Source organism: Oncorhynchus mykiss, chromosome 10 (genome assembly GCF_013265735.2).
Source record: "Oncorhynchus mykiss isolate Arlee chromosome 10, USDA_OmykA_1.1, whole genome shotgun sequence".
In the NCBI taxonomy this organism is placed as follows: domain Eukaryota; kingdom Metazoa; phylum Chordata; class Actinopteri; order Salmoniformes; family Salmonidae; genus Oncorhynchus; species Oncorhynchus mykiss.
This window is the reverse complement of record NC_048574.1, coordinates 44493874-44518258: the sequence shown is the minus strand read 5'-3', so window position 1 is coordinate 44518258 and position 24385 is coordinate 44493874. Positions and strand designations below refer to the sequence as shown.

Here is a 24385-nt window from a genome sequence, read left to right as displayed (position 1 = left end):
CCTCTCTACCCCTATCTGAGATACCTACTGCACACCTCATCCTCCACAAACAACACCTGTTCTGCCAGTCGGGTCCCCAAAGCACACACATCCCTGGGTCCCTCGTTTTTTCAGTTCGCTGCAGCAACAAACACTCAAACTGGACCGTTTTATCGCAATCTCTTCAATCAAAGACTCAATCATGGACACACTTACTGACAGTTGTGGCTGCTTGGTGTGATGTATTGTTGTCTCTACCTTCCTGCCCTTTGTGCTGTTGTCTGTGCCCAACAATGTTTGTACCCTGTTTTGTGGTGCTACCATGTGCTGCTGCCATGTTGTGTTGCTGCCATGTTGTTGTTGTGTTGCTACCATGCTGTGTTGTCATGTGTTGCTGCCATGCTATGTTGTCGTCTTAGGTCTCTCTTTATGTAGTGTTGTGGTGTCTCTCTTGTCGTGATGTGTGTTTTGTCCTATATTTTTAATTAAATGTATTTTTATTTGTACTCCCAGCCCCCGTCCCCGTAGGAGGCCTTTTGCCTTTTGGTAGGCCGTCATTGTAAAGAAGAATTTGTTCTTAACTGACTTGCCTAGTAAAATAAAAAATAACAAATTCAAAAAACAACAGGGGAGAAGGCCTGGGTGTTATAGATGTGACCTACTCCTCCTAATTTATGCAATTTGTGGCTTTAGAGTAGGGAGAGCGTTGGTTAGTGGAACACCTGGCAAGGTGGGACACTTAAGCTTTGTAATTGATATGTTTAAATGTGTACTATAACATAACGCCTGTGTGTTAGTGAGGATGTATGTGATGATTAAAAAATGGGTATGGCGTCATCGTTGTGGGCGTGGCATCCCGTGTAATGACACGTGTCTCGAGGCATAATGGTAAGTAAATTGACATAGGGTTCTGAGGTAAATAATGTTAAGGTTATAAAACACTAAGAACGGATTTTCAGTGTCTCATTAAGACGTATGTTGTAATGGGCTGTAATTGTAAATGCAAATGACTGTAAATGGTTTTCTTACTACTCTCACGTTTTAGAATAGTGATATTGTGACAGTGTGCCAGTATGCCAATCGCCTACTGTCAAAATGGGACACCCCTCTAGGCCATTTTAATGCAGAAAAAATATTTCCGGGGATTATGAATTACATGTTTTCTTAACAGAAATCTATTTTCTAAATAGGATCAAATGTTCAATTTCATTTTCCTCAAATCTGCAAATCAGCTAGCTTGCTAAAAAAAAATACATTAAACATCCTAGCAAGCTATATTCATAACTATAAAGGTATATGATGACTAAAAAAGTTTATTTTGCTGTATTTGACTATGGTAACAATAAAACAGTCCTTGAAATGTTTGATAGGTAAGGTCTTTCTGGTTTCGTTCTACAAAATGTCCATTAGAGTGTGATGTTGAGCTGATAGGCCTAAATGAAGTTAATTTTATTTTATGAATAGGCTACACAATTACATATATGCTACATCATATAATTATCATCAAGTATGATGATGATAATGATAATAATATTGATAAATTATCCTTCTTAATGTTCCACAAAATTACATAAATAATGTTTTAATATTCATTTGTATGAATAACATTTTGAAATTACTCATATACTCTTTAATTTATTATTCTTTACGAGAAAGATTTGTGTCTCACTTTGCCAATCAAGGTGTCGCAATTTACCCGTATTGACTTAAAACATTTGGGCTCAGGACGGTTTGTGTTTGAAGAGTCCTCTGTGTTTAATATTATAATTTTTATGTATAGTGTAGTAGAGTTCTTAAGCTATTTAGAATTGTATCATTTTGGGGGTTAAGACAATGAGATGCTTCTGCGTAAGGTGTTCCGGAAAACAACTTTTCAGAAAGTGTCCCACTTTACCAATACTCACCCTATACACCCCGCCTTTACCCAATTTAATCTGGTTGAAAAGGGATTGGAGAACCATGGCGCTGTAGCTGCATGTTTGTTTATTCTATTGTTATTGGGGACTGGGAGGCTGTGTTTTCATGTCCTCAGCAAATACTGTACAGCTGTATGTAAATAAGACAGCACGAACTGCACATGGCCGAGGAACGAGCGATACCGGCCAATCGCTGGCGTTCCTGCATCCTTCCCCGTAGCAACAAGATTACACATTCCGAATTCCTCCTGCCCAGGCTGCGCACTGAACAAAGGGAGGGTAGTCCTATAGGGTGACGTGTCTCTCTTGTAAGGCTACTGTAGGCCAGGCAATGGATTTTCTTCGAAATACGTTTCCATGCAATTGCTAAGATTATTATGTCGAATCATCAGTGATGTGCGTGAGCATGATGCTAGGTGGCATTTATTGGGACGACTCGTGTAGGTAGTTCTGCATTGTGGTCACTACCTGGCACAGCCACAAAGGCATACATTCTGATTTTTTTTAACCTAACCCTAACCTTAACCACACTGCTAACCCTAATGCCTAAACCTAACCTTAAATGAAGACTAAAAAGTACATTTTTGTTTTCATTAATTTTGACGGAATAGCCTATTTTGACTTGCAGCTGGCCCATCAAGTGGAAATCGCTCAGATCTGCCCTCAGGGCAAGATTCATGACAATAAACGTCAACCTGCTATTACAGGTCTAGTCGGTAGCCTAATATGGAGCAAGTTCTGACCACGATTAACATTCCAGAGGTGGTTAGCCATTATCTTCATGACTTCTGTTTCTCAAAAGGTGCTGCTCTCATCTCTTTGTGACTCATGTCTGAGACGTTTAATTCCCTGGTTGTGATTGTGTTCTTATTAGCCTGAATGTTCAAACAAGTTTCTATATTATTCTTATGACCTTTACCTACTGGGGCCGAATTCACGTGTCTAATGTAGCTCAAGATATGGCTCATAAACACAACCTGAGGGGCCATGCAGCGCATTGCTGTTTTTGATTAGGCTACATGTTCAAAACAACATTGTGGAACATTGTCTAGTTGTATCAGAAGTATTTAATTTAAATTAACGGAATTAGTTTGAACAGGTTGACGAGTCTATAGGCTATATTGTGCGTGACCATGGCGCCTTTTTAAAACGTGTTATTCTTCATATGCCTCAGTGGAGATAGGTATTCCGTTAGTTTAAAAGCGCCACATTTGTGATTCCGTTTAATTATGCCGCTGCTGAATTGTGCGTCTGAGCCGCCAGTAATGGGGTAAGTCAGGCAGGTCACGTCAAAGAATAGGACCGAAATCAATTCTCCAGCTTTATGCAAATAGGGTGTCACAGAGGTCAGGGCGGGCGCGTGGCTTGTGCCTCCAAAGGCACACGCTTCAAACTTCCAATTCCAACAAAGGCGGAAAGTAAAAGAATTGGGAATGTCCCCCTTCGACCCCCAACACATATACAAATACACGCCCCTCGCCCCTCCATACCGCAATCCTTCTCGCGCTCTAACTTTTTTTTGTCTCCTATCCCCAAAGGACGAAAAAAAATCCAATAACAATCAACGCTCCCCGGAGACAACAGACCGGTTGGGCGACACCGCACAACGGCTGGGGGATGTGTGTGTTCGTGCGTGCATGCGTGCGTGCGTGCGTGCGTGCGTTTGTGGGTGTGCGCCTTGAGCATATTCCAAATGAGTTTGCTGCGGAGTACAAGACAATGTATGTTTCTGCATGGGACATGCTTATTTTTCATAACGATATTATCTGATGTCTATTTTAAATCAGTGGTGACAAGTTATAGGCTAAAGAAAAGAAGACCTATAAGAAAACAGGTCAAAAAGTATTATTTTGCCTGAGTTGACAGGCCTAAGATCTATATCAAAACAGGAAATGGGGACGTTGCAATAACATATCCTATTGACTTTTATTTCAGGAACGTATAGAATTGCGACAATATGCATACACAAAATGTTGGTGTTTAAGTCCAAAAGAGGCTATAAAAACATTAATCAATGCAACTGACTTCTTAGATTTATGTGCATTGTTTAAGAGCCAACCTTTACCTCTCTCCATAGTTTACAGGAAGATGATTGGTCAGGAAGATGATTGGTCTGTGACCGTTGCCGTTGATTGATTTCAACCGTTTTGTTGGCCTTTACAATATAACCCTGATGCAGATAGCCCTGCTGCTATTCCCAATGTATCACTAATAATATTTAGTTTTAGAAGGGTGGGGGTGGGGTGGGTCTGTATATGTGATGTGCTTTTGCGCCAGATTGTGGGCATGTGATGGAAATGGTTCATTTCGCTGACAGTGACACGACAGACTGTTTCTATTGTTGAGTCGAGACGTTTGATAGTGGGGGTATTGGTTCTGGGCAGTTTGCCACAACGATGAAGCAGAGTTGATGACGACTATTAAAATAATTAGGATACCCTTCACACCAGGGACTGAACAAATCATATGGAGTTATTTTGTGTGGAGTTATTTGGCGTTTTCTTCTCATGTTGTTGAATCACACATTTTTTAATGAAATTAACATGTTCAAATAGTTGAATGCCCCATGACGCCTAAGTGTAGGCTAAGGTGCATTTGGGCAGAGCATTGAACACTGATCTGCTTAGATTCACTGGTGCTGTGCCTCGTCTGCTCTGCTTCTTTTCCTCCAAACTGACACAAACCTGACTCCCCGCAGGCAGTTTTCCCCTCCTTTTGATTTGTGCGTTTCGATGAATGGACGGACGGCTGTGGCACGTGTGTGTTGAATAGAGTCTCAGAGGACATGGGAAGATAAAGGCTGGATAAGGGTGGTATGGCTCTGTGTAATCTACATAATGGCTAGGAACCGTCAAGGACGGGGCAAGTGGTCGGGGGGGGGGGGGGAGCAGGGCGGGGGAAGACAGGGGCCTAGGCAATGGGGGAGGCTGACATCTGCCGCCGTGCTCCTCAGAGACTCCCGGTGGATCATGTTGCCGGGCCTTTCTATTGACGGCTGGATTGCTGCCATCTGCGTCCTAACTGACGCACAATGACAGCTTGGGGGCTTTATAAAGACCGAGACAAACGAAAGAGGGCCAGTGTGGACAAGTACTGCAGAGAGAAGAGGACGCATTACGATTACGCACGCCTCTTTACAATCCCTGGCCTCGACTTTAACAGTGAAGACGTATTGAGGTTGAAGATAACGCGTCGAGTGTGCTTTCTGACAGTCACCATGCCAAAGGGTTTCCTTATAAAACGTTCTAAAAAGGCTGGTCCTGTTTCATACAGGATGCGCGAGGAGGACTTGGCGCTGGTCGCCAACTGTTCACCGCTAGTCGAGAATGCCCCGGCTCATGCACAGCCCTCGGTGTGCCACAACTTTATCAGAGTTCAGAGCCGGGTTATTTTCGGTGGAATGTCAGAGTCTCACTGCGCGCCCTCGCTGAGCCCGACCCGACCTGACAGCGAGGGATATCAGTACCCGCCAGCGGACTCCGCTCATCAAATGCTCAGCTCTCTTTCTCCTGCTCCAGCAGATACCTTTCCAGAGGCAAATTTGGGAAGCTTTGCCATTGATGGCTCCCCAGTGTCGCCGTCTCTTCCGGAGATGACCACCAGACTGGACACCATGTGCGGGAATGCTAAATATGCAGCAGTGAAGCGGCCTGCCTTCTCCAACGCCAGATCTCCCCATACTAATTCTAAAAAGCGCAAGTCCTCAAGCTCCCCAAACCAAGAGAAGAAGTCCAGCATCCGACATGAGGTAACCACATCTCCCGTCCTCGGGTTGCGCATTACGGAGGAGGCAGAGGATGAGGTGAAGCAGCGCTCCAACACCAGTAGTCAGCTCGGAGAGTTTATCTGTCAGCTTTGCAAGGAGCGGTACGCGGACACTCTAACTTTGGCCTTCCACAAGTGCTCTCGCATCGTCCGAGTCGAATATCGCTGCGACGAGTGTGACAAAGTGTTTAGTTGTCCCGCTAACCTGGCCTCCCACCGACGTTGGCACAAGCCAAAGGGTTTCCAAGTGGAGAGAGTCTCGTCACAAAGAGAGGAGAGCCGACCTCATACACCAACAGCCAGATATACGCTCCCACCCTCCACGCCACCCTCAGACTCGGGCTCGGATGAAGAAATGATGTTCAGCTGCCCTCAGTGCTCAAAGAAATTCAGAAAACAAGCGTACCTGAGGAAACACCTGGCCTTGCACAACAGGAAAGCAGCTAGTCATCCCCAGAATCAGACTCCTTCCTCTCCTTTGGCCATAGTCACAGACCAACAACACAGCTGCCCGCTGGAGTCCGGCCGGGAATCACCCCAGCCCTCCGCAAAATACGCAGGGACCGAGCGTATCACAAAGGTGACAGGAGAGGTGTTTCCGTGTCGATTTTGTGGGGATAATTTCTTCTCCTCCCCTGGCCTCACCAGACACATCAACAAGTATCACCCAACGGAGTGCAGACAGGTGATAGTTTTGTCCCAAACTATTTAATGACCTCAGGCTTTTGCTTCGGCATTAATGACTTCATTCCATTTGGAAAGAGTTATTGTAAACATTTGTTCCTCCTGAATAGTCTACTTTTGTGTAAATGTCTTCTCTTTTTTTAAATTCTTTATTTTTATTTTTACAAATGTATATTTATCTATAGTCGATTATTTATTTGATATTTATTGATTTGTTAATTTAATAATGTGTTTGTTTATTTATTTATCTGCCCAGATTTGTATTAATCATGTTGCTTTTGACTGGGTTGATGTGAGCAATGACATAAAAAACAATTACGCATTGCCTCAAATCACCTCTGACCAAATGTGTATACTTTTCCTTGAAACACAATACTATCATGCCAACTTCTTCCTAAAATAATAAAGTATAAATCTACTCTGCAATTGTCTATTTATTATATAACATATCTTATTGTGTTTACTTTTTGTTAGGCTACATCCATTTCTGCAACATCTACTTTCCATACATGCCAACACCAAATATGCCCTTTATTTAGAGTTGATGGATCAGGTCTACTTGTGATATGATAGATAGACAATTGAAAAACATGGTCAATGCCATGTTCCCATTTGATATAGAATGGGCCCAACCGACAAATCCATTTCCAACTTTAAGCATCGACCTTGACAGTGGTCATTAGGTTCAAGTTCAGGGGGAAGCGGGGTAAGGTGCAATATGATAAAGGTTTGTCTTTAGTTCAGCCTAGTCTTATAGACTAGAAACAACATAGTAAACGTAATCCTGGACACTAAAATGTATATGATACTGTATCATACTAAATGGAGTGTCTCGTATTTACGAACAGAATAATACGAAATGCTCTGAGACCAGGTTGCAGCGTTCTACAGACAGAAGTGGCATTCTTATGGTAAAAAAAAAAAAGTCAGGAATAAGTATTTTGGCTATATTTACGAAAATACGCATGTTTTCATACAACGTAGTGATTAGCCCATTATCCATTTGAAAATGTAGCCATATTACCATTTCAAATATGTTGGAAATCTGGCACATAAGTAGGTTCTACTTTTTTAACACTATTCCAAAATAAATGTAAATGGTTGGAATTAAAATGGCTCTTTATAAAAAGCCAGGGAAGAGTCCTTCATCCATTTTGGCCACAAGAGATCCTCTCATATCAACTGAAAACAATTGTTGTAAGCTACACTGGTATCATCCCGCGCCCTTGTGGTACAACAAATAATTGCTGCTGCTTGCTTTACGCCCCAAAAAAGGGAATTCCCCCTCTCCCTGAGTAGCCTGGATACCAGTCTTTTTAGCTAACATTCCACTCCTGTCATTTGCCAAAGGCAAAGACTACTCCTTGAGCATAGTGGAGTAGAATTGAATGCATGGAATCGAATGAATGGTCAAAGAAGTGTTGAGAATAAATAAATCCTGATGAAGCACTGATGTTTTCCAGTAGCTTTCTGTACCATTACCTCCATGCTGAAGGTTTCATTTCTTTCCAGAGACAATCGGGTAAATGCTTAGCTACTTGTTTGTATTCATGAATATTTGACAAATTATAAGTGTTTGTAATGAAACTGGTAATTGTTGTGAAGATAAAGTAGTAATGGCATGAAGTAATGTTCCCCTGGGAAAAAGGAAGTTCCTCTAAGTCTAGCAATACAATATATAATTGTGCCGCCATCAGAAAGTGCTCAAGGTTCCCCACTATGACCCTTTTGGTGGCCACGGCATCAGTAGCATTAGAGGTTGTTACAATAAGAGATTACTGGTTTGATCATGTTTTCATGATACTCTGGTACTCTTCTCTGCGGTGTGTGTGTGTGTTTAGCCTGGAGTGCAAGATGGAACGTCAACCATCACTAACATACAGGCAGTGACTGGAAAGGTCAAGACTCCCCATAACCCTATGAGCACTCACTTAGCCTACATACTCACCTACAATATTTTACTTTTACATGGAAGAATGACTTCAGAATCCAGTATTTACAATCCACACGGTCATAAAACCTCTCACACTGTTGTGTTTGCATGTCTACTGTACGACCATCATCATTCATGATCTGTTATGCAGGCTCAACAAGCCAGTTCCTGCTTTCCTGGTAATCTATTTCATGGAATGTGTGCTGGAAGCTTGAAAATGCTTGTCTGGGGTCGACTCTACTTCAACCCCCCCCCTGATATGACCTGGTTGGTAGCTGTTTGCATTGGGGGCAGTCACAAAACCCTCTCCAATGTTTTACAACAAGAGTGTCCCACTGTGTCACCTACTTTCTATTTTTCTCCTCTGTACTATCCCTATCTTTCTCTTTCTCCCTCCGACTTTTTCATCATTATCATGAGCCTTGTTGACTTACTGCTGCCACTCATTGAGTCTGAGTAGGGAGCTCCAGTGGAGGCCAGGCATCCAGTCTCCTGCATCCTCAAAATCTTCAGAGGTTTAGACCATCTGAGCGTCCTGGGTCCTGCGTACCATCCGGTAGGTGTCTTCCAGCCTTAACTCATTACTCAGGCCGACCACCCCTGCTTGATTTCTCATCATAGCACTTCAATGGATGTAAATAACCTATGGTACATAACCTAGAGTTGAAGTTGAAAGTTTACATATACCTTAGCCAAATACATTTAAACTCAGTTTTTCACAATTCCTGACATTTAATCCGAGTAAAAATTCCCTGTTCTAGGTCAGTTAGGATCACCACTTTATTTTAAGAATGTGAAATGTCAGAATAATAGTAGAGATAATGATTTATTTCAGCTTTTATTTCTTTCATCACATTTCCAGTGGGTCAGAAGTTTACATACACTCTATTAGTATTTGGTAGAATTGCTTTTAAATTGTTTAACTTGGGTCAAACGTTTCAGGTAGCCTTCCACAAACTTCCCACAATAAGTTGGGTGAATTTTGGCCCATTCCTCCTGACAGAGCTGGTTTAACTGAGTCAGGTTTGTAAGGCCTCCTTGCTCGCACATGCTTTTTCAGTTCTGCCAACAAATTTTAGGATTGAGGTCAGGGCTTTGTGATGGCCACTCCAATACCTTGACTTTGTTGTCCTTCAGCCATTTTGCCATAACCTTGGAAGTATGCTTGGGGTCATTGTCCATTTGGAAGACCCATTTGTGACCAAGCTTTAACTTTAACTGATGTCTTGAGATGTTGCTTCAATATATCCACATAATGTTCCCTCCTCATGATTTGATCTATTTTGTGAAGTGCACCAGTCCCTCCTACAGCAAAGCACCCCCACAACATGATGCTGCCATCCCTGTGCTTCACGGTTGGGATGGTGTTCTTCGGCTTGCAAGCCTCCCCCTTTTTCCTCCAAACATGACTATGGTCATTATGGCCAAACAGTTCTATTTTTGTTTCATCAGACCAGAGGACATTTCTCCAAAAAGTACGATCTTTGTCTCCATGTGCAGTTGCAAACCGTAGTCTGGCCTTTTTATGGCAGTTTTGGAGCAGTGGCTTCTTCCTTGCTGAGCAGCCTTTCAGGTTATGTCGATATAGGACTCGTTTTACTGTGGATACAGATACTTTTGTACCCTCCAGTATCTTCACAAGGTCCTTTGCTGTTGTTCTGGGATTGATTTGCACTTTTCGCACCAAAGTACGTTCATCTCTAGGAGACAAAACCCGTCTCCTTCCTGAGCGGCATGACGTCTGTGTGATCCCATGATGTTTATACTTGCGTACTATTGTTTGTACAGATGAAGGTGGTACCTTTCCATGCGTTTGGAAAAAGCTCCCAAGGATGAACCAGACTTGTGGATGTTCACAATTTTTTTTGTTATGAGGTCTTGGCTGATTTATTTTGATTTTCCCCATGATGTCAAGAAAAGAGGCACGGAGTTTGAAGATGGGCCTTGGAATACATCCACAGGTACACCTCCAATTGACTCAAATTATGTCAATTAGCCTTTTCAGAAGCTTCTAAAGCCACAACATAATTTTCTGGAATTTTCCAAGCTGTTTAAAGGCATAGTCAACTTAGTGTATGTAAACTTCTGACCCACTGGAATTGTGATACAGTGACTTTTAAGTAAAATAATCTGTCTGTAAACAATGGTTGGAAAAATGACTTGTGTCATGCACAAAGTAGATGGCCTAACCGACTTGCCAAAACTATAGTTTGTTAACAAGAAATTTGTGGAGTGGTTCAAAAATGAGTTTTAATGACTCCAACCTAAGTGTATGTAAACTTCCGACTTCAACTGTATGAATACATCCCTATCTATACTGAACAAAATATAAATGCAACACGTAAAGCGCTGGTCCCATGTTTCATGAGCTGAAATAAATGATCCCAGAAATGTTCCATACTCACAAACAGCTTATTTCTCTCAATTTGTTTACAGCCCTGTTGGTGAGCATTTTATCCTTTGAGATGGCAATCATGGGGCGATCCTGAGTGGCGCAGCGGTCTAAGGTACTGCGGTGCTAGAGTTGTCACTACAGAACAGGGTTCGATCCCGGGCTGTATCACAACCGGCTGTGATCGGGAGTCCAATAGGGTACCCCAGCATTGTCCGGGTTAGGGGAAGGTTTGGCCTAGGTAGGTCATCATTTTAAATAAGAATTTGTTCTGACATGCCTAATTAAATAAAGGTTAAATAAAAAATAAGATACTCCATCCACCTGACAGGTGTGGCCTATCAAGATGCTGATTAAACAGCATGATCATTCCACAGGTGCAACTTGTGCTGGAGACAATAAATGGACACTAAAATGTGCCGTTTTATCACACAACACAATGCCACAGATATCTCAAGTTTTGAGGGAGCATGGAATTGGCATGCTGACTGCAGGAGTGTCCACCAGAGCTGTTGTCAGAGAATTTGGCCCTTTTGTGGGGGAAAATCTCATCCTGATTCTGGGTGGGCCTGGCTCCCAAGTTGTTTGGCCTATGCACCACCCATGGCTGCATCCCTGCCCAGTCACGTGAAATCTATAGATTAGGGCCTAATGAATTCATTTCAATTGACTGATATCCTTATATGAACTGTGATTCAGCAAAATATTTGAAATTTTCCAATGTACAAGAATTCAGACCCCTTGACTTCTTCCACATTTTGTTATGTTACAGCCTTATTCTAAAATGGATTAAATCATTTTTTCCCTCATCAATCTACACACAATACCCCATAATGACAAAGCAAAAACAGATTTTTAGAAATGTTTCTCCCATTCTTCTCTGCTGATACTCTCAAGCTCTGTCAAGTTGGATGGGGAGTGTCGCTGCACAGCTATTTTCAGGTCTCTCCAGAGATGTTTCGATCGGGTTCAAGTCCGGGCTCCGGCTGGGCCACTCAAAGACATTCAGAGACTTGTCCCGAAGCCACTCCTGCATTGTCTTAGCTGTGTGTTTAGGGTCGTTGTCTTGTTGGAAGGTGAACCTTCGCCCCATTCTGAGGTCCTGAGCGCTCTGGAGTAGGTTTTCATCAAGGATCTCTCTGTTCTTTGCTCCATCTTTCCCTTGATCCTGACTAGTCTCCCAGTTCCCGCCACTGAAAAACATCCCCGCAGCATGATGCTGCCATCACCATGCTTCACCATAGGGATGTGCCAAGTTTCCTCCAGATATGATGCTTGGCATTCAGGCACAATAGTTCGTTCTTGGTTTCATCAGACCAGAGAATCTTGTTTCTAATGGACTGAGAGTCCTTTAGGTGCCTTTTTGGCAAACTCCAAGTGGGCTGTCATGTGCCTTTTACTGAGGAGTTGCTTCTGTCTGGCCACCCTACCATAAAGGCCTGATTGGTGGCCTCCCAACTCCACAGAGGAACTCTGGAGCTCTGTCAGAGTGATCATCGGGTTCTTGGTCACCTCCCTGACCGAGGCCCTTCTCCCGATTGCTCAATTTGGCCGGGCGGCCAGCTCTAGGAGGGGTTTGGTGGTTCGGAACTTCTTCGATTTAAGAATGATGGAAGCCACTGTGTTCTTGGGGACCTTCAATGCTGCAGACATTTTTGGTACCCTTCCCCAGATCTGTGCCTCGTCACAATTCCTTCGAGGTCACGGCTTGGTTCTTGCTCTAACATGCACTGTCAACTGTGGGACCATACATAGACAGGTGTGTGCCTTTCCAAATCATGTTAATTTACTACAGATGGACTCCAATCAAGTTGTAGAAACATCTCAATGATGACCAATCAAAACAGGATGCACCTGAGTTCAATTTCAAGTCTCATAGCAAATGGGCTGAATACTTGTGTAAATAAAGTATTTCTGTTTTAATTTTGAATACATTTGCAAAAATGTCTTAAAACCGGTTTTCGCTCTGTCATTATGGGGTAATGTGTGTAGATTGACTGATGATTTTTTTAATCAATTTTATAATAAGGCTGTAACATAACAAAATGTGCAAAAAGTCAAGGAGTCTGAATACTTTCAGAATGTAACCTTGTGTTCTGTATATCTTTCATCACAGTTCAGTAACGTCATCCTTTCCTTGACATCTTTCTCCAAAATCTCCAGTCCATCATGTCCACCTGCCTCCAGTCCCTCATGTCCACCTGCCTCCAGTCCATCATGTCCACCTGCCTCCAGTCCATCATCCTCATGTTCACATTCCTTTTCATGTTTGCTGCCATTTTCCGAGAGATGTTCAATGAGCCTGACCTGGAGAGCTTCGCACCCTGTTCCAGCTGCTCACGCTGGATGACTGGGTTTTCATCTCCTCTACCCGCCAAGACCTCGGTGAGGAAACACTACTGTTTGTGTGACGCATGGTCTAGAAGTTGGGCATCATCAGTCATCATCACCATGTAAATACCTGAGCTCATTATGTACATTTTCTTGAATTTTTATTAAAGGTGCACCCACATTCTAATCTGCCCTGTCCTGTACATTGTGGTGGAATACTTCACTTTCCTCAAGTGAGTAAGCTTAGAAATGTTGCAACAAAACACTACAGTATGTTTATTTTACATTGTGATTTTCCCTGCATAGTCTATTCATTGCTGTCCTTGTCAACAACTTCCAACTGACAATCAAGAAACGGATAACGTCAAAAGATCCAAAAGCTATTCAGACCATGACAAACAATAGGGCAAGACAGATACTGGAGTAGATTTAGCTGAACATTACATTCTTTCTCTATTATTTTCTACTTTAGAGGACATAAACTCAGCAAAAAAGGAAACGTCCCTATTTCAGGACCCTGTCTTTCAAAGATAATTCATAAAAATCCAAATAACTTCACAGATCTTCATTGCAAAAGGGTTTAAACACTGTTTCCCATGCTTGTTCAATGAACCATAAACAACTAATGAACATGCACCTGTGGAACGGTCGTTAACACACTAACAACTTACAGACGGTAGGCAATTAAGGTCACAGTTAAGAAAACTTAGGACACTAAAGAGGCCTTTCTACTTACTCTGAAAAACACAAAAAGAAAGATGCCCAGGGTCCCTGCTCATCTGCGTAAACTTGCCTTAGGCATGCTGCAAGGAGGCATGAGGACTGCAGATGTGACCAGGGCAATATATTGCAACGTACTGTGAGACGCCCAAGGGCTTGTAGGCCTGTTGTAAGGCAGGTCCTCACCAGACATTACAGGCAACAATGTTGCCTATGGGCACAAACCCACCGTCGTTGGACCAGACAGGACTGGCAAGAAGTGCTCTTCACTGACGAGTTGCGGTTTTGCCTCACCAGGGGTGATGGTCGGATTCGCGTTTATCGTAGAAGGAATGAGCATTACACTGAGGCCTGTACTCCGGAGCGGGATCGATTTGGAGGGTCCGTCATGGTCTGGGGCGGTGTGTCACAGCATCATCGGACTGAGCTTGTTGTCATTGCAGGCAATCTCAACGCTGTGAGTTACAGGTAAGACATCCTCCTCCCTCATGCGGTACCCTTCCTGCAGGCTCACCCTGATATGACCCTCCAGCATGACAATGCCACCAGCCATACTGCTTGTTTTGTGAGATTTCCTGCAAGACAGGAATGTCAGTGCTCTGCCATGGCCAGCGAAGAGCCTGGATCTCAATCCTATTGAGCACGCCTGGGACCTATTGGATCGGAGGGTGAGGGCTAGGGCCATTCCCCCCCAGAAATGTCCGGGAACTTGCAGATGCCTTGGTGGAAGAGTGGGGTAACATCTCACAGCAAGAACTGGCAAATCTGGTGCAGTCCATGAGGAGATGCACTGCAGTACTTAATGCAGCTGGTGGCCACACCAGATACTATTACTTTTGATTTTGACCCCTCCTTTGTTCAGGGACACAATATTCAATTTATGTTAGTCCCACGTCTGTGGAACTTGTTCTGTTTATGTCTCAGTTGTTGAATCTTATGTTTATACAAATATTTACGTGACGTTTGCTGAAAATAAACGCAGTCGACAGTGAGAGGACGTTTATTTTTTTTCTGAGCTTATATGAGGACGACATGCAGTCAATGAAGAAGTTAGGTCGGTCCTACAATTTCAAAAGGCTCCCACATAGCACGTGGACGAGGCTAAATGCAACCAATAGGCATAAGACCGAACTGACTCCCCTTCACGTTACCTGCCTGTAAAGCTCCAGTAAACCACAGACGAGAGGAGTTCATTCTATGAAATTGAGTAACTCAAATTTACCTAAAGTGACAAGTATGGAAAGAGGTAAGAGACTAAGCTTCTTTTCTTTGTATACAAAGACAGCAGAGCACACTAGATACATTTTACTTCCATATAAATGTACGTGTCTGCTGCCTAAGAATGTATAAACAGCCCAGGAATAGATCTTTGATTCAGTTCCTAAACTATGTTGTTTTGACTTCCTTTTCAGTCAAATGAGGACATTCAGGGGAATGACATGGACGAAACTTTAAAAAACAACATATTTCTCCATGTGAGTGATGACAACTCAGTCAGATTTTATCATTTGAGAACTCATTAAAGCCATGAAACACAGTAAAAGTGTCCTGGTTTATTAGATGTGTAAAGCCATCTCTCTGTAAGGCTCTTATATCAAATCCCATCTGTTGGTCAGATTTATAGTCTTTTTCAATATATAGCCAAACATCTAATTCAACAATTTGATTCACCCATTCCTTAACTCTAAACCACTTACAAAGAGAAGATGACTCCATGTAGAATTTACACTTAAATATGAAGGGAAATAGAATAGCTGTCTAACCATTGACCACAATAACAAAGTATGAATCACTTGTTACAAATGAACACACACAAATGTACAGTAAATAGTCTCATTAAATTAAATGACACGCTATTGTGCCAAACGTGTTAGTTTACATTCCATTTTTTTTAAAGGACAAACAACTGTAGAGGTATCCAAATATACATTCTTGTAAGAGTTCAACATGGCTTATTTTCTGTACTGAGCATCCCCGCACATCTCTTTTAACATACAGAAATGCATCACACCTTAAAAATCCTTTATAAAACAGTATATCACAGTATATACAATTACTACTGGTCACAAGCAGTTAGGGGTTAGATCTGTAATTCTCATAGTGCTTAGGATCAATGAGACTGTGGATATGTGCAGTCATTATTCAAGATCACATCCAAAACAATAATAGTATTATGTGCTTATGTAGGTGAAAAATAACTAACTAATTACTGACTAGTCCAAGAGTGTTGAAAGCGGAGTAAAACAAATGCCAGGAAGGCAAAGAAACAGACGGTAGGAGTCATCTATCCAACATTAATAGATGACAAATCCTACTACTGAGACTAAGCAAATGGATCTACTGTTGCTAATGACAGAGAATCTGGTGAGGGCAATAGGAGGATGGACATGATTCAAAAAAATGATGCTGTATATAAACACAGTTCTTGTTCATTTTTAAATCTTTGATCCTCTCTGGGGAGACCTGCGTGGTGCTCTTCACCCGGAGTGCTTCAGGAAAGTATGCGGTAAGAGAGAAAGAGAGACCAGGAGAACCAGATAGGGTCCTACCACTTGCCCCTCTTGCTCCAGTCCTTGGGGGTGAAGTGAAGGCATTTGGAGTCAATGCGCAGGTGACGCTTCTGCATTGCCCTCTCATGCCCCTCCACTATGTCCTCCGAAAGAGTCAGGATATACTGGCCCTGAGAAGCCACAGGGAGAGAAGAGGTTCAAATATGCTGATCAAGATTGCCCTTTCATTTAAAAAAAAAAAAAAAGTGAAGTGCTGTTCCCTGCACTAGTATTCCTCACCTTATAGTAGTTAATTAGGTTAAGGTACTGAAGTGTAGATATGACATCCTCTTTCTTCACACTGGTGATCTCGCTGATGTCACTGGAAATACACAAGACACATGATATTAGGTTACAGAAATAACAGCAGATTGAGCTGTAAGAGAGAACAAGCTGGGAGAACAACAGGACAGAGGCGTACTTGATGGTGATCTGCGGCCGCTCCCCGTTGTCAGGCTTGAGGTCCATGAGTATCTCCAGGATGGTCTGGGACCAGTAGGAGCGGTAGGAGAGCAGCCCCAGGTCAGACAGAGGCTTCTCTGGTGTGCCCGTCTTCCCCTCTACCTTAGACAGCTCATAACCTGATGACCAAAAGACGAACACCTTCAGTTATGGCATACTGAATGGCCACATTTCAACACACTCCCACACAGGTAGAACACTGTGTAGACTGTTTGTACAGATTTAAAATGTTTATTTCACCTTTATTTAACCAGGTAGGCCAGTTGAGAACAAGTTCTCATTTACAACTGCGACCTGGCCAAGATAAAGCAAAGCAGTGCGACAAAAACAACAGAGTTACACATAAACAAACGCAGTCAATAACACAAAAGAAAAGAAAAATAGAAAAATATATGTACAGTGTGTGCAAATGTAGACGAGTAGGGAGGTAGGCAATAAATAGGCCCTAGAGGCAAAAATAATTCAAATGTAGCATTAATACTGTAGTGATAGATATGCAGATGTTGATGTGCAAGTAGAGATTCTGGGGTGCAAAAGAACATGAGGGTGTAATAATATGGGGATGAGGTAGTTGGGTGTGCTATTACAGATTGGCTGTGTACAGGTACAGTACACAGTAAGCTGATGCTTAAAGTTAGAGAGGGAGTTAGAGAAGTCTCCAGCTTCAGAGATTTTTGCAATTTGTTCCAGTCATTGGCAGCAGAGAACTGGAAGGAAAGGTGGCCAAAGGAAGTTTTGGCTTTGGGGATGACAAGTGCAATATACCTGCTGGAGTGCATTCTACGGGTGGTTGTTGCTATGGTGACCAGTGAGCTGAGATAAGGCGAGGCTTTACCTAGCAAAGACTTATAGATGACCTGGAGCCAGTGGGTTTTTAAACATTTTTTTTATTTATTTTTACCTTTATTTAACTAGGCAAGTCAGTTAAGAACAAATTCTTATTTTCAATGACGGCCTAGGAACAGTGGGTTAACTGCCTGTTCAGGGGCAGAACGACAGATTTGTCAGCTCGGGGATTTGAACTTGCAACCTTCCGGTTACTAGTCCAACACTCTAACCACTAGGCTACCCTGCCGCCCCAGTTTGAACGCCCTAGATCCAAAATTAAAATCCACGTTTTAAAGTCAGTAACTTCTTTCTGGTTCACTTACTGAACTCAATGAGCAATTTGCCGTAGCCTCTCCGCTGGTAGGGAGGTAAGGTGAGGATACAGGCCACGTTGTAATCTTCCGTTGACTCTTTCTCCTGTGCACAGAAAAAAAAAAAAAAAAAAAAAAAGACTAAGTCGGCTACATTTTCAACATGTCTAAGGGTTTGGTTGTAATGTCAAGTATTACACAGTATTATTGCTGATCTTCATGAGCAACGGGTTTAACTGCAAGGTGCAGGTGATAAGAAGCCTTTCATGTACCTTGGAGAAGTAGCCCACTATGTGGAAGCCCTTGGAGTCGTACTCTGTCATGACGTAGAAGAGGAAGGGGTCTGTGTCATAGTACAGCGTCTTGTGGTCCAGGAAACACTTGGCCAGTAAACACAGGTTCTGAGAGTATGTCTGGCAAACATGGAAGAAACAAGAGTTGTTAAGCGAGAAACTCATTACAGTGATGAGGTGTGACCAGGCAGCAGGGGAGGATCATGGACATTACTCACTTTGTTTTTTCTGCCATCTATTTCAAAAAAGGAGATGGTGCCCTTGCGGTAGATCTCATTGCCAGGTGGATGCCGAAGATTACACTTGGTCTGAATGAGAGAGGAGGACAATAATATGTGACAACATGTTCTGCAGTTCAAACGCAATACTACGACTGCACAGCAACCCTCTCCCCTCTGGCTCGTATTGGTGTTACATACATTTCATTGAGATATTCCAATCTAGTATCTCACCAGATGCCTCTGCAGACACTTGAGGCTCTTGAGGTACTTCAAGCAGAACTCACAGAGGTAGAGAATAGGCAATGTGGTCAGTTCCTGTGGGTAGGGCGAGAAGTACCAGGGCTTCAGCCTGTGGCGGCCCAGTTCAATGCAGTCAATGTTCTTCATACGCGTGACAATGTCGTCATGGCTACGGTCCGACACCAGACTGCCAGTCATGCGAGGGGTGGAGGGGATGCCATCAGAGCTGTCCTGCGAGTCCTGATGCAAGATGGTAGGAAGGGAGCAGCGGAAAGGAAGAGAACGATATTATTACATTATCTGATACATCGCTTAGAATCTTGTCAAAATAAAAGGGAACTAATAAAGATGAAATAACTGATTAAAAATAGGGAGCATTCCTTACAAAGCTCTCACATGAGATACCTTCTGATTGAAGGCCATAACCTTTAAAATAATTCCATAAACAAAGAGACAGGCCAACAGGCAATGAGAAGGAAATGAGACGGACCTCTCCTGGCTGCAGATAGACATTGGCACATCGAGGGCTGTTGTTATACTGGAAAACCTTTATTATCTAGCAGAAAAACACAAGCGGACGAGGGCTTTTGGACACTGATTTAAAAGGGAAGGAAAATTATTATTGTTTATACTAATTTTATCAATGTGGGAAGATTCAGGAGTTAAAGGTCACCAGGGATATTTATGCATATATTATATTGACCTGTTCTTTATTTCCTTGTTAATTTGGGAGGGATATCTTAACATTAAAACAGAAAGGGGAAGGCAATAATTCACAATGGTCAATAATTCCAGAATTCACACATAATTATGTAAAATGCAGTTCCGCCTTCTCACACTATCACTAGCTACAATGCTGCAAGTAACATTGTTGAAAATGTGATGGTGCTGATACCAACATTGAATTGACTCGGCCTGCTCAGATTACTGTCTAACTGAAAGCATATAACCATGAAAGGTAAACGTATAGGACTAGGAAAGTACGATCCTGTTAGTCAACGCTAATCTAGTATCCCGGCTCATACTAGTCTAGCATAGTAAGGGCCCTATCGCTAACTGGGTATTAGTGACATCCATAAGAAGTTTGTCCTGTATTAAAATCTGTTTTCTTTTTGACCTATTCAAGCTAAAAGGATGCTGACGTAATGTCTGAAAACAGAAGAATGACTTGTTTATGCCAGTATGTTGCTATAGTGTGTTACTCTACAAATGTGACTGATGGGAGCAGATACGGCGGTCTACAGTTGAAAGGAGGGCAAATAATGACTTGGTTAAAGAAGCAATTCCCATAATCCCTAAAGTGTTCCATACCTCATCGGTTCCCCCGCAGTTGGGAGGCTGCTTCCTCTTCCTGCCTGGCTGATTGGGCATGGGGCGACGGGCAGTACCATTCTGGGATCATTTGAAAAGGGAGGAGATAAGAAACCAAACACCAACAGAGTAATAGTGGGAGACTAGCAATTGATCATTACTGGAACGCAAAGTTATCAAATGTTGGTTTACCGTAGTGAGAGAGGTAAGCTGCTCATGGTCATCGCGGGCGTTGGATTTGAGGTTGAAGGTGTTGGTGTCCCTTACAGCAGGGTAAACAGATGCCTGGGAGGCTTCAGCCAAACCTGGCAAGGATGGCACGGGGGTTGCCGGGGACACTTGTGTTGCCAGGGACACAGACTCTGCTTTCCTCTTCTGTATGAGAGATGAGACATGGGCAGACATGAGAAAAAGCTCTGGAGCAACTGAAAATAATGAATATTTAAAGATTATGTTGATGGGATTTCAAATCCCAACCACACCACAGACATAACAGGTGTTCTAGCTATATTTTACATTACCAAACAGTCATATACTAGGTCCGGGACAAACCCCCGCACACAGTTATCAATATCACTTACTTAGAAATCATCTACTTTAAGATGTTTCTCCTTGATTTTAGAATTATACAACTGTAGGAGTTCTTACATAAATGTGTTTGTTGTCGTTACTATTCCAAGTGTAGCTATGAACCCATTCTGACTTTGTGGACCAAACAGGTCTTAATCATGGCTGTGTAGAATGGGTAAATTGATGCTGTACCGGCGTGGGGAGAGTTTTGCCTCTGGAAGGAGCTGTGGCAGTTTGAAGGTTGAGGTCTAGACTCTTCCTCTGAATTTGAACAGAAAGAAGGGGGATTAACTGACAGTCACACTCAAACAATGCGCTGTATTTTCACTTCAACTTATGTTATTCATTGAACATTGTAATAAAAGCCTAATCAATAACCCAGTCAAGATAGCATATACTTGAGTAGATCAAAACAAAAACATATGGTTTGCATAGAGACTGAGCATGATTTAAAAATAGAATGACCTAATAAAAAGGTCAAGACAATACAAACCTGTTTATGTTTCATAATAAACTTAGGCCGGACAAAGTTGAATTACTGTTCAACGGATGCCCCGCCTCACTTTTCTCCCCCCCCCCCCAAAATAGAAAAATAATAAGCAAAGGAGGCACTGAGTTTGAAGGTAGGCCTTGAAATATATCCACAGGTACACCTCCAATTGACTCAAATTATGTCAATTAGCCTATCAGAAGCTTCTAAAGCCATGACATTCTTTTCTGGAATTTTCCAAGCTGTTTAAAGGCAGTCAACTTAGTGCATGTAAACTTCTGACCCACTGGAATTGTAATACAGTGAATTATAAGTGAAATAATCTGACTGTAAACAATTGTTGGAAAAATTACTTGTGTCATGCACAAAGTAGATGTCCTAACCGACTTGCCAAAACTATAGTTTGTTAACAAGAAATTTGTGGAGTGGTTGAAAACTAGTTTTAATGACTCCAACCTACGTGTATGTAAACTTCCGACTTCAACTGTATGCGGCACTTTGTTTATAATGCACTGTCCGTTCTCCCTTGAGGCTTTCCCAAGTTGATGCTGGCACCTGCAGGCAACGTGCAGATGTTTCATTTCTCTCTCATGACGGAAGTCAGCGCAAAGTCCTACTACTTATGTGTCCAGGTTAAACGTGGGACGTCCCTCATTATAAACAAACAGTCAATTAAATCCATGGTTATTGCATCATTTTCAGATCTATTGGAAGCGATTAATAGATGAAACAATGTAATTTAACCAATTGGCTGGCCAGAGATTAGGGCATTCATCAGCAAAGACGCAGTGCAAGCTGATAGTATTTTGGACAACCAAATTGAAGTCAAAATGATCTATGAAATCGAAGTGTGTCAGCTGTATGGTGATTTGCAATTCATTACTTACATTTTACCGGTACTACCAGTAGTAGTAGGCCAACCGATAATATCACGACGGAATGCGTTTGAAGTGATGATGCACCGCCAAGAACAGCCTAGCATGTCCAGTAAAGTACATCGCCAGTGGCACGCACACAAATCAGCAGGTGGGGGCTTTTCGTGGCCACCAGACGAGACAATTGAAGGAGGATGCGGTGAGAAGTTACTGGGCTCAAATTTATTCACGCTTGATCTATATAGATTGATGCTTCCAATTGTGCATGTTATAAACAACATTTTCTTTGATGATGATGATATGTTATACTCTATAGCTAGATTTATGTATACATTTCCAATGCTACATTCATTTGGCAGACCTAACTTGATTGACCCTCTTTCTACAAGGCCTAGTCTATGAGAGGCCTAATCATATTTGTATGAATATTTTGATAACACCTATAGGCTATAGAGATGCATTCAGGTAATGAACTCATTATTATGCATCAACATTTTAATTTTATTACAATGATTTATTGTTAACCACTCTGGAATTTGTTAGACTACCACAATGTGGTAAAGTACTGTTATTCATTATCACCTTAACAACTGTTTTGTTTTGTTGCTTGCCCGCCACACTTTTCTGAGGGGAAAATCCGTTAAACAGTGAATCAATTTTGTCTGGCCTTAGGCTAAAACATATGTAAATACATTTGTATATCATCCAACAGAAGAAATACAACACCCCTATTTTGACAATTCTGTCTCTCATCACAGAGGCAAGACCAGAGAAACGTTATTTCACAGAAATCTTGAATTAAGCTACTGGAAGTAGCATTTCACAGATCTTTGAAATGATTCATGAAGCACAAATTGCAAGGTCTATCATTTCATCATGTTCATTGGTCTAATTTAACTAAAACATCATAGCTCCAAAAGACTGCAGACCAAATGGTGGTGATAAACAACTACTCTACAACCCAATTGTTAACAAAAACAGCGTTCCAACATCTCAGCATTAAGTATCACTGAACCACGACTGCAGGAAAAGAACATTGGTTATAATGTAGATAGCAAGTAAACAGGGTACAATTGCCAGGACTGGGCTTAAGACACTACTACCAAACCTGAGCTTGTTGTTGCAACACTTGAAAGTCTGGTAGAGAAGTTTTGGTGGGTATAGACTTCTGCTGGGCTTGCGGCTGTGGGGGCCTGCTGGGGGTATGTTGGGGGCCAGCTCCGGCCACTCTTACCACTTCGCTCTCCGGGGAGCTGGGCCGCGACCCCGGAAGCCCGTTCTTAGTGGGCGTTTTAGCTTCCTTCTTAGGGAACTGGAGCTTCTTCATGTCAAGCCTGTCCGGCGTAACCCACTCATCCAGACGCTTGTTGACTTTAAACAAGCAGAGGCACAAACACATTTACACACACCTGAGTTGATCTCTAGTCAAATGTTTGCCAACTTGACATTTACCCATATCTGCTTCTTCTGTCAATATCACTGATGTAAATGTGAGTGTATAACTCCAACATTGCCATGATGAAGTATAGGCTACTCACAGTCAATATAGTGGACATAGTAGAGTTTTCTCCCAGGGATCTCTTTCACACTGAGAATTTCAGCCAAGGCTGCAAGGAAAACATCACACGACATGACAGATCTAGAAACCTATCCAATCTGTGGGTCTCTTCGCTATCTGAATTTATACATTGGCTACGAAGCTAGCTAGCAAAGTTTTTGTCTACAAAACACAACATCGTTACGTTAAATGTAACTAACTTCAGCATAGCTACAGAATCTAAATACTTATCTAGCTAACGTTAATGTTTTCGTAACTGATAGACAATTAGTAAACAATTTAAATCTCCATTAAACGTCACCAGTGCCTTTGTTTACTATGTGCCACGACCGTAACTAGCCGCCTGTGTTTTCAAACATTCAGTCATGCCAGTTGTTTTATTAAGCAGCTATTAACCTTTTCGCCAGTTACCCTAGTGGTAGCCAAGAGGACGATACTCACGCCACTCATCTTCGTTTTCCTGATTTTTTCGGAGAACAGGGAGCCTACAGCCCTCGACAACATCGACCTGTCGAAAGATAATATATTGAAAATATATATTCACGAAAGTTGAGGGAACACATCTGGATAAAAACGTTGTAGTTGTATAATGACTTGGGACTATCGAGTACCCACCGACGAATCCGCCATTTTGGTCATCTGCGAACGTACAATGTAGAAGCGCGCAAGTAGTTATGGGAAAATGGCCTGCTCAATGGTTATGGGTATGTTCGAGGGAGTCAATTGTTTACGCAGCATTGATGCGGGTCGTTTACTTCACTATCATTGGAAGACTACTAAAAGTACTGGCTACATGTACATAATCACAAGAACCATGTCCCCAGTCTTAAACTTAAACGAATAAATAAAGCAGTGAGTCCTTAACACAAATAGAAACCTTTCTTTTAGGCATTTAGGCAGTATGCATAGTTAAAACAAAGTTTATTGGTCACATACACAGATTTGCAGATGTTATCG

General features: G+C 42.2%; 2 protein-coding genes across 3 annotated transcripts; one reads left to right on the top strand and one right to left on the bottom strand.

The window, feature by feature from the left end:
* Nucleotides 1-4960: 4960 nt before the first annotated feature.
* On the top strand, nt 4961-6770 carry LOC110534010 (insulinoma-associated protein 1a-like). Its single transcript, XM_036990398.1, has one exon. It carries the CDS (start codon nt 5113-5115, stop codon nt 6370-6372), a length of 1260 nt encoding a protein of 419 aa, XP_036846293.1. The 5' UTR covers nt 4961-5112; the 3' UTR covers nt 6373-6770.
* Nucleotides 6771-14704: 7934 nt separating this feature from the next.
* LOC110534008 (histone acetyltransferase KAT5) lies at nt 14705-24101 on the bottom strand. Of its 2 annotated transcripts, XM_021618628.2 has the most exons (15): nt 24044-24101; nt 23870-23936; nt 23409-23477; nt 22979-23241; nt 20698-20766; nt 20128-20310; nt 19936-20016; nt 19115-19180; nt 18616-18864; nt 18382-18471; nt 18143-18283; nt 17883-17976; nt 16691-16850; nt 16510-16591; nt 14705-16400 (listed from the first exon to the last, which is right to left on the bottom strand). In XM_021618628.2, exons 1-15 carry the CDS (start codon nt 24065-24067, stop codon nt 16266-16268), a joined length of 1773 nt encoding a protein of 590 aa, XP_021474303.1. In that variant the 5' UTR covers nt 24068-24101; the 3' UTR covers nt 14705-16265. The 2 variants fall into 2 exon arrangements, with proteins under 2 accessions (XP_021474303.1, XP_021474304.1); XM_021618629.2 differs by lacking the exon at nt 19115-19180.
* Nucleotides 24102-24385: the final 284 nt, after the last annotated feature.

What these genes read in the sequence shown, in the direction of transcription:
- LOC110534010 (XM_036990398.1), top strand. Translation starts at nt 5,113, where the DNA reads ATGCCAAAGGGTTTCCTTATAAAACGTTCTAAAAAGGCTGGTCCTGTT.
- LOC110534008 (XM_021618628.2), bottom strand. Translation starts at nt 24,067, where the DNA reads ATGACCAAAATGGCGGATTCGTCG. An exon ending in ACTGCGGGGGAACCGATGAG is followed by an intron (nt 19,181 to 19,935) that starts GTATGGAACACT and finishes TTTTTCTGCTAG; the next exon opens with ATAATAAAGGTTTTCCAGTA. An exon ending in TCTATCTGCAGCCAGGAGAG is followed by an intron (nt 18,865 to 19,114) that starts GTCCGTCTCATT and finishes ATCTTGCATCAG; the next exon opens with GACTCGCAGGACAGCTCTGA.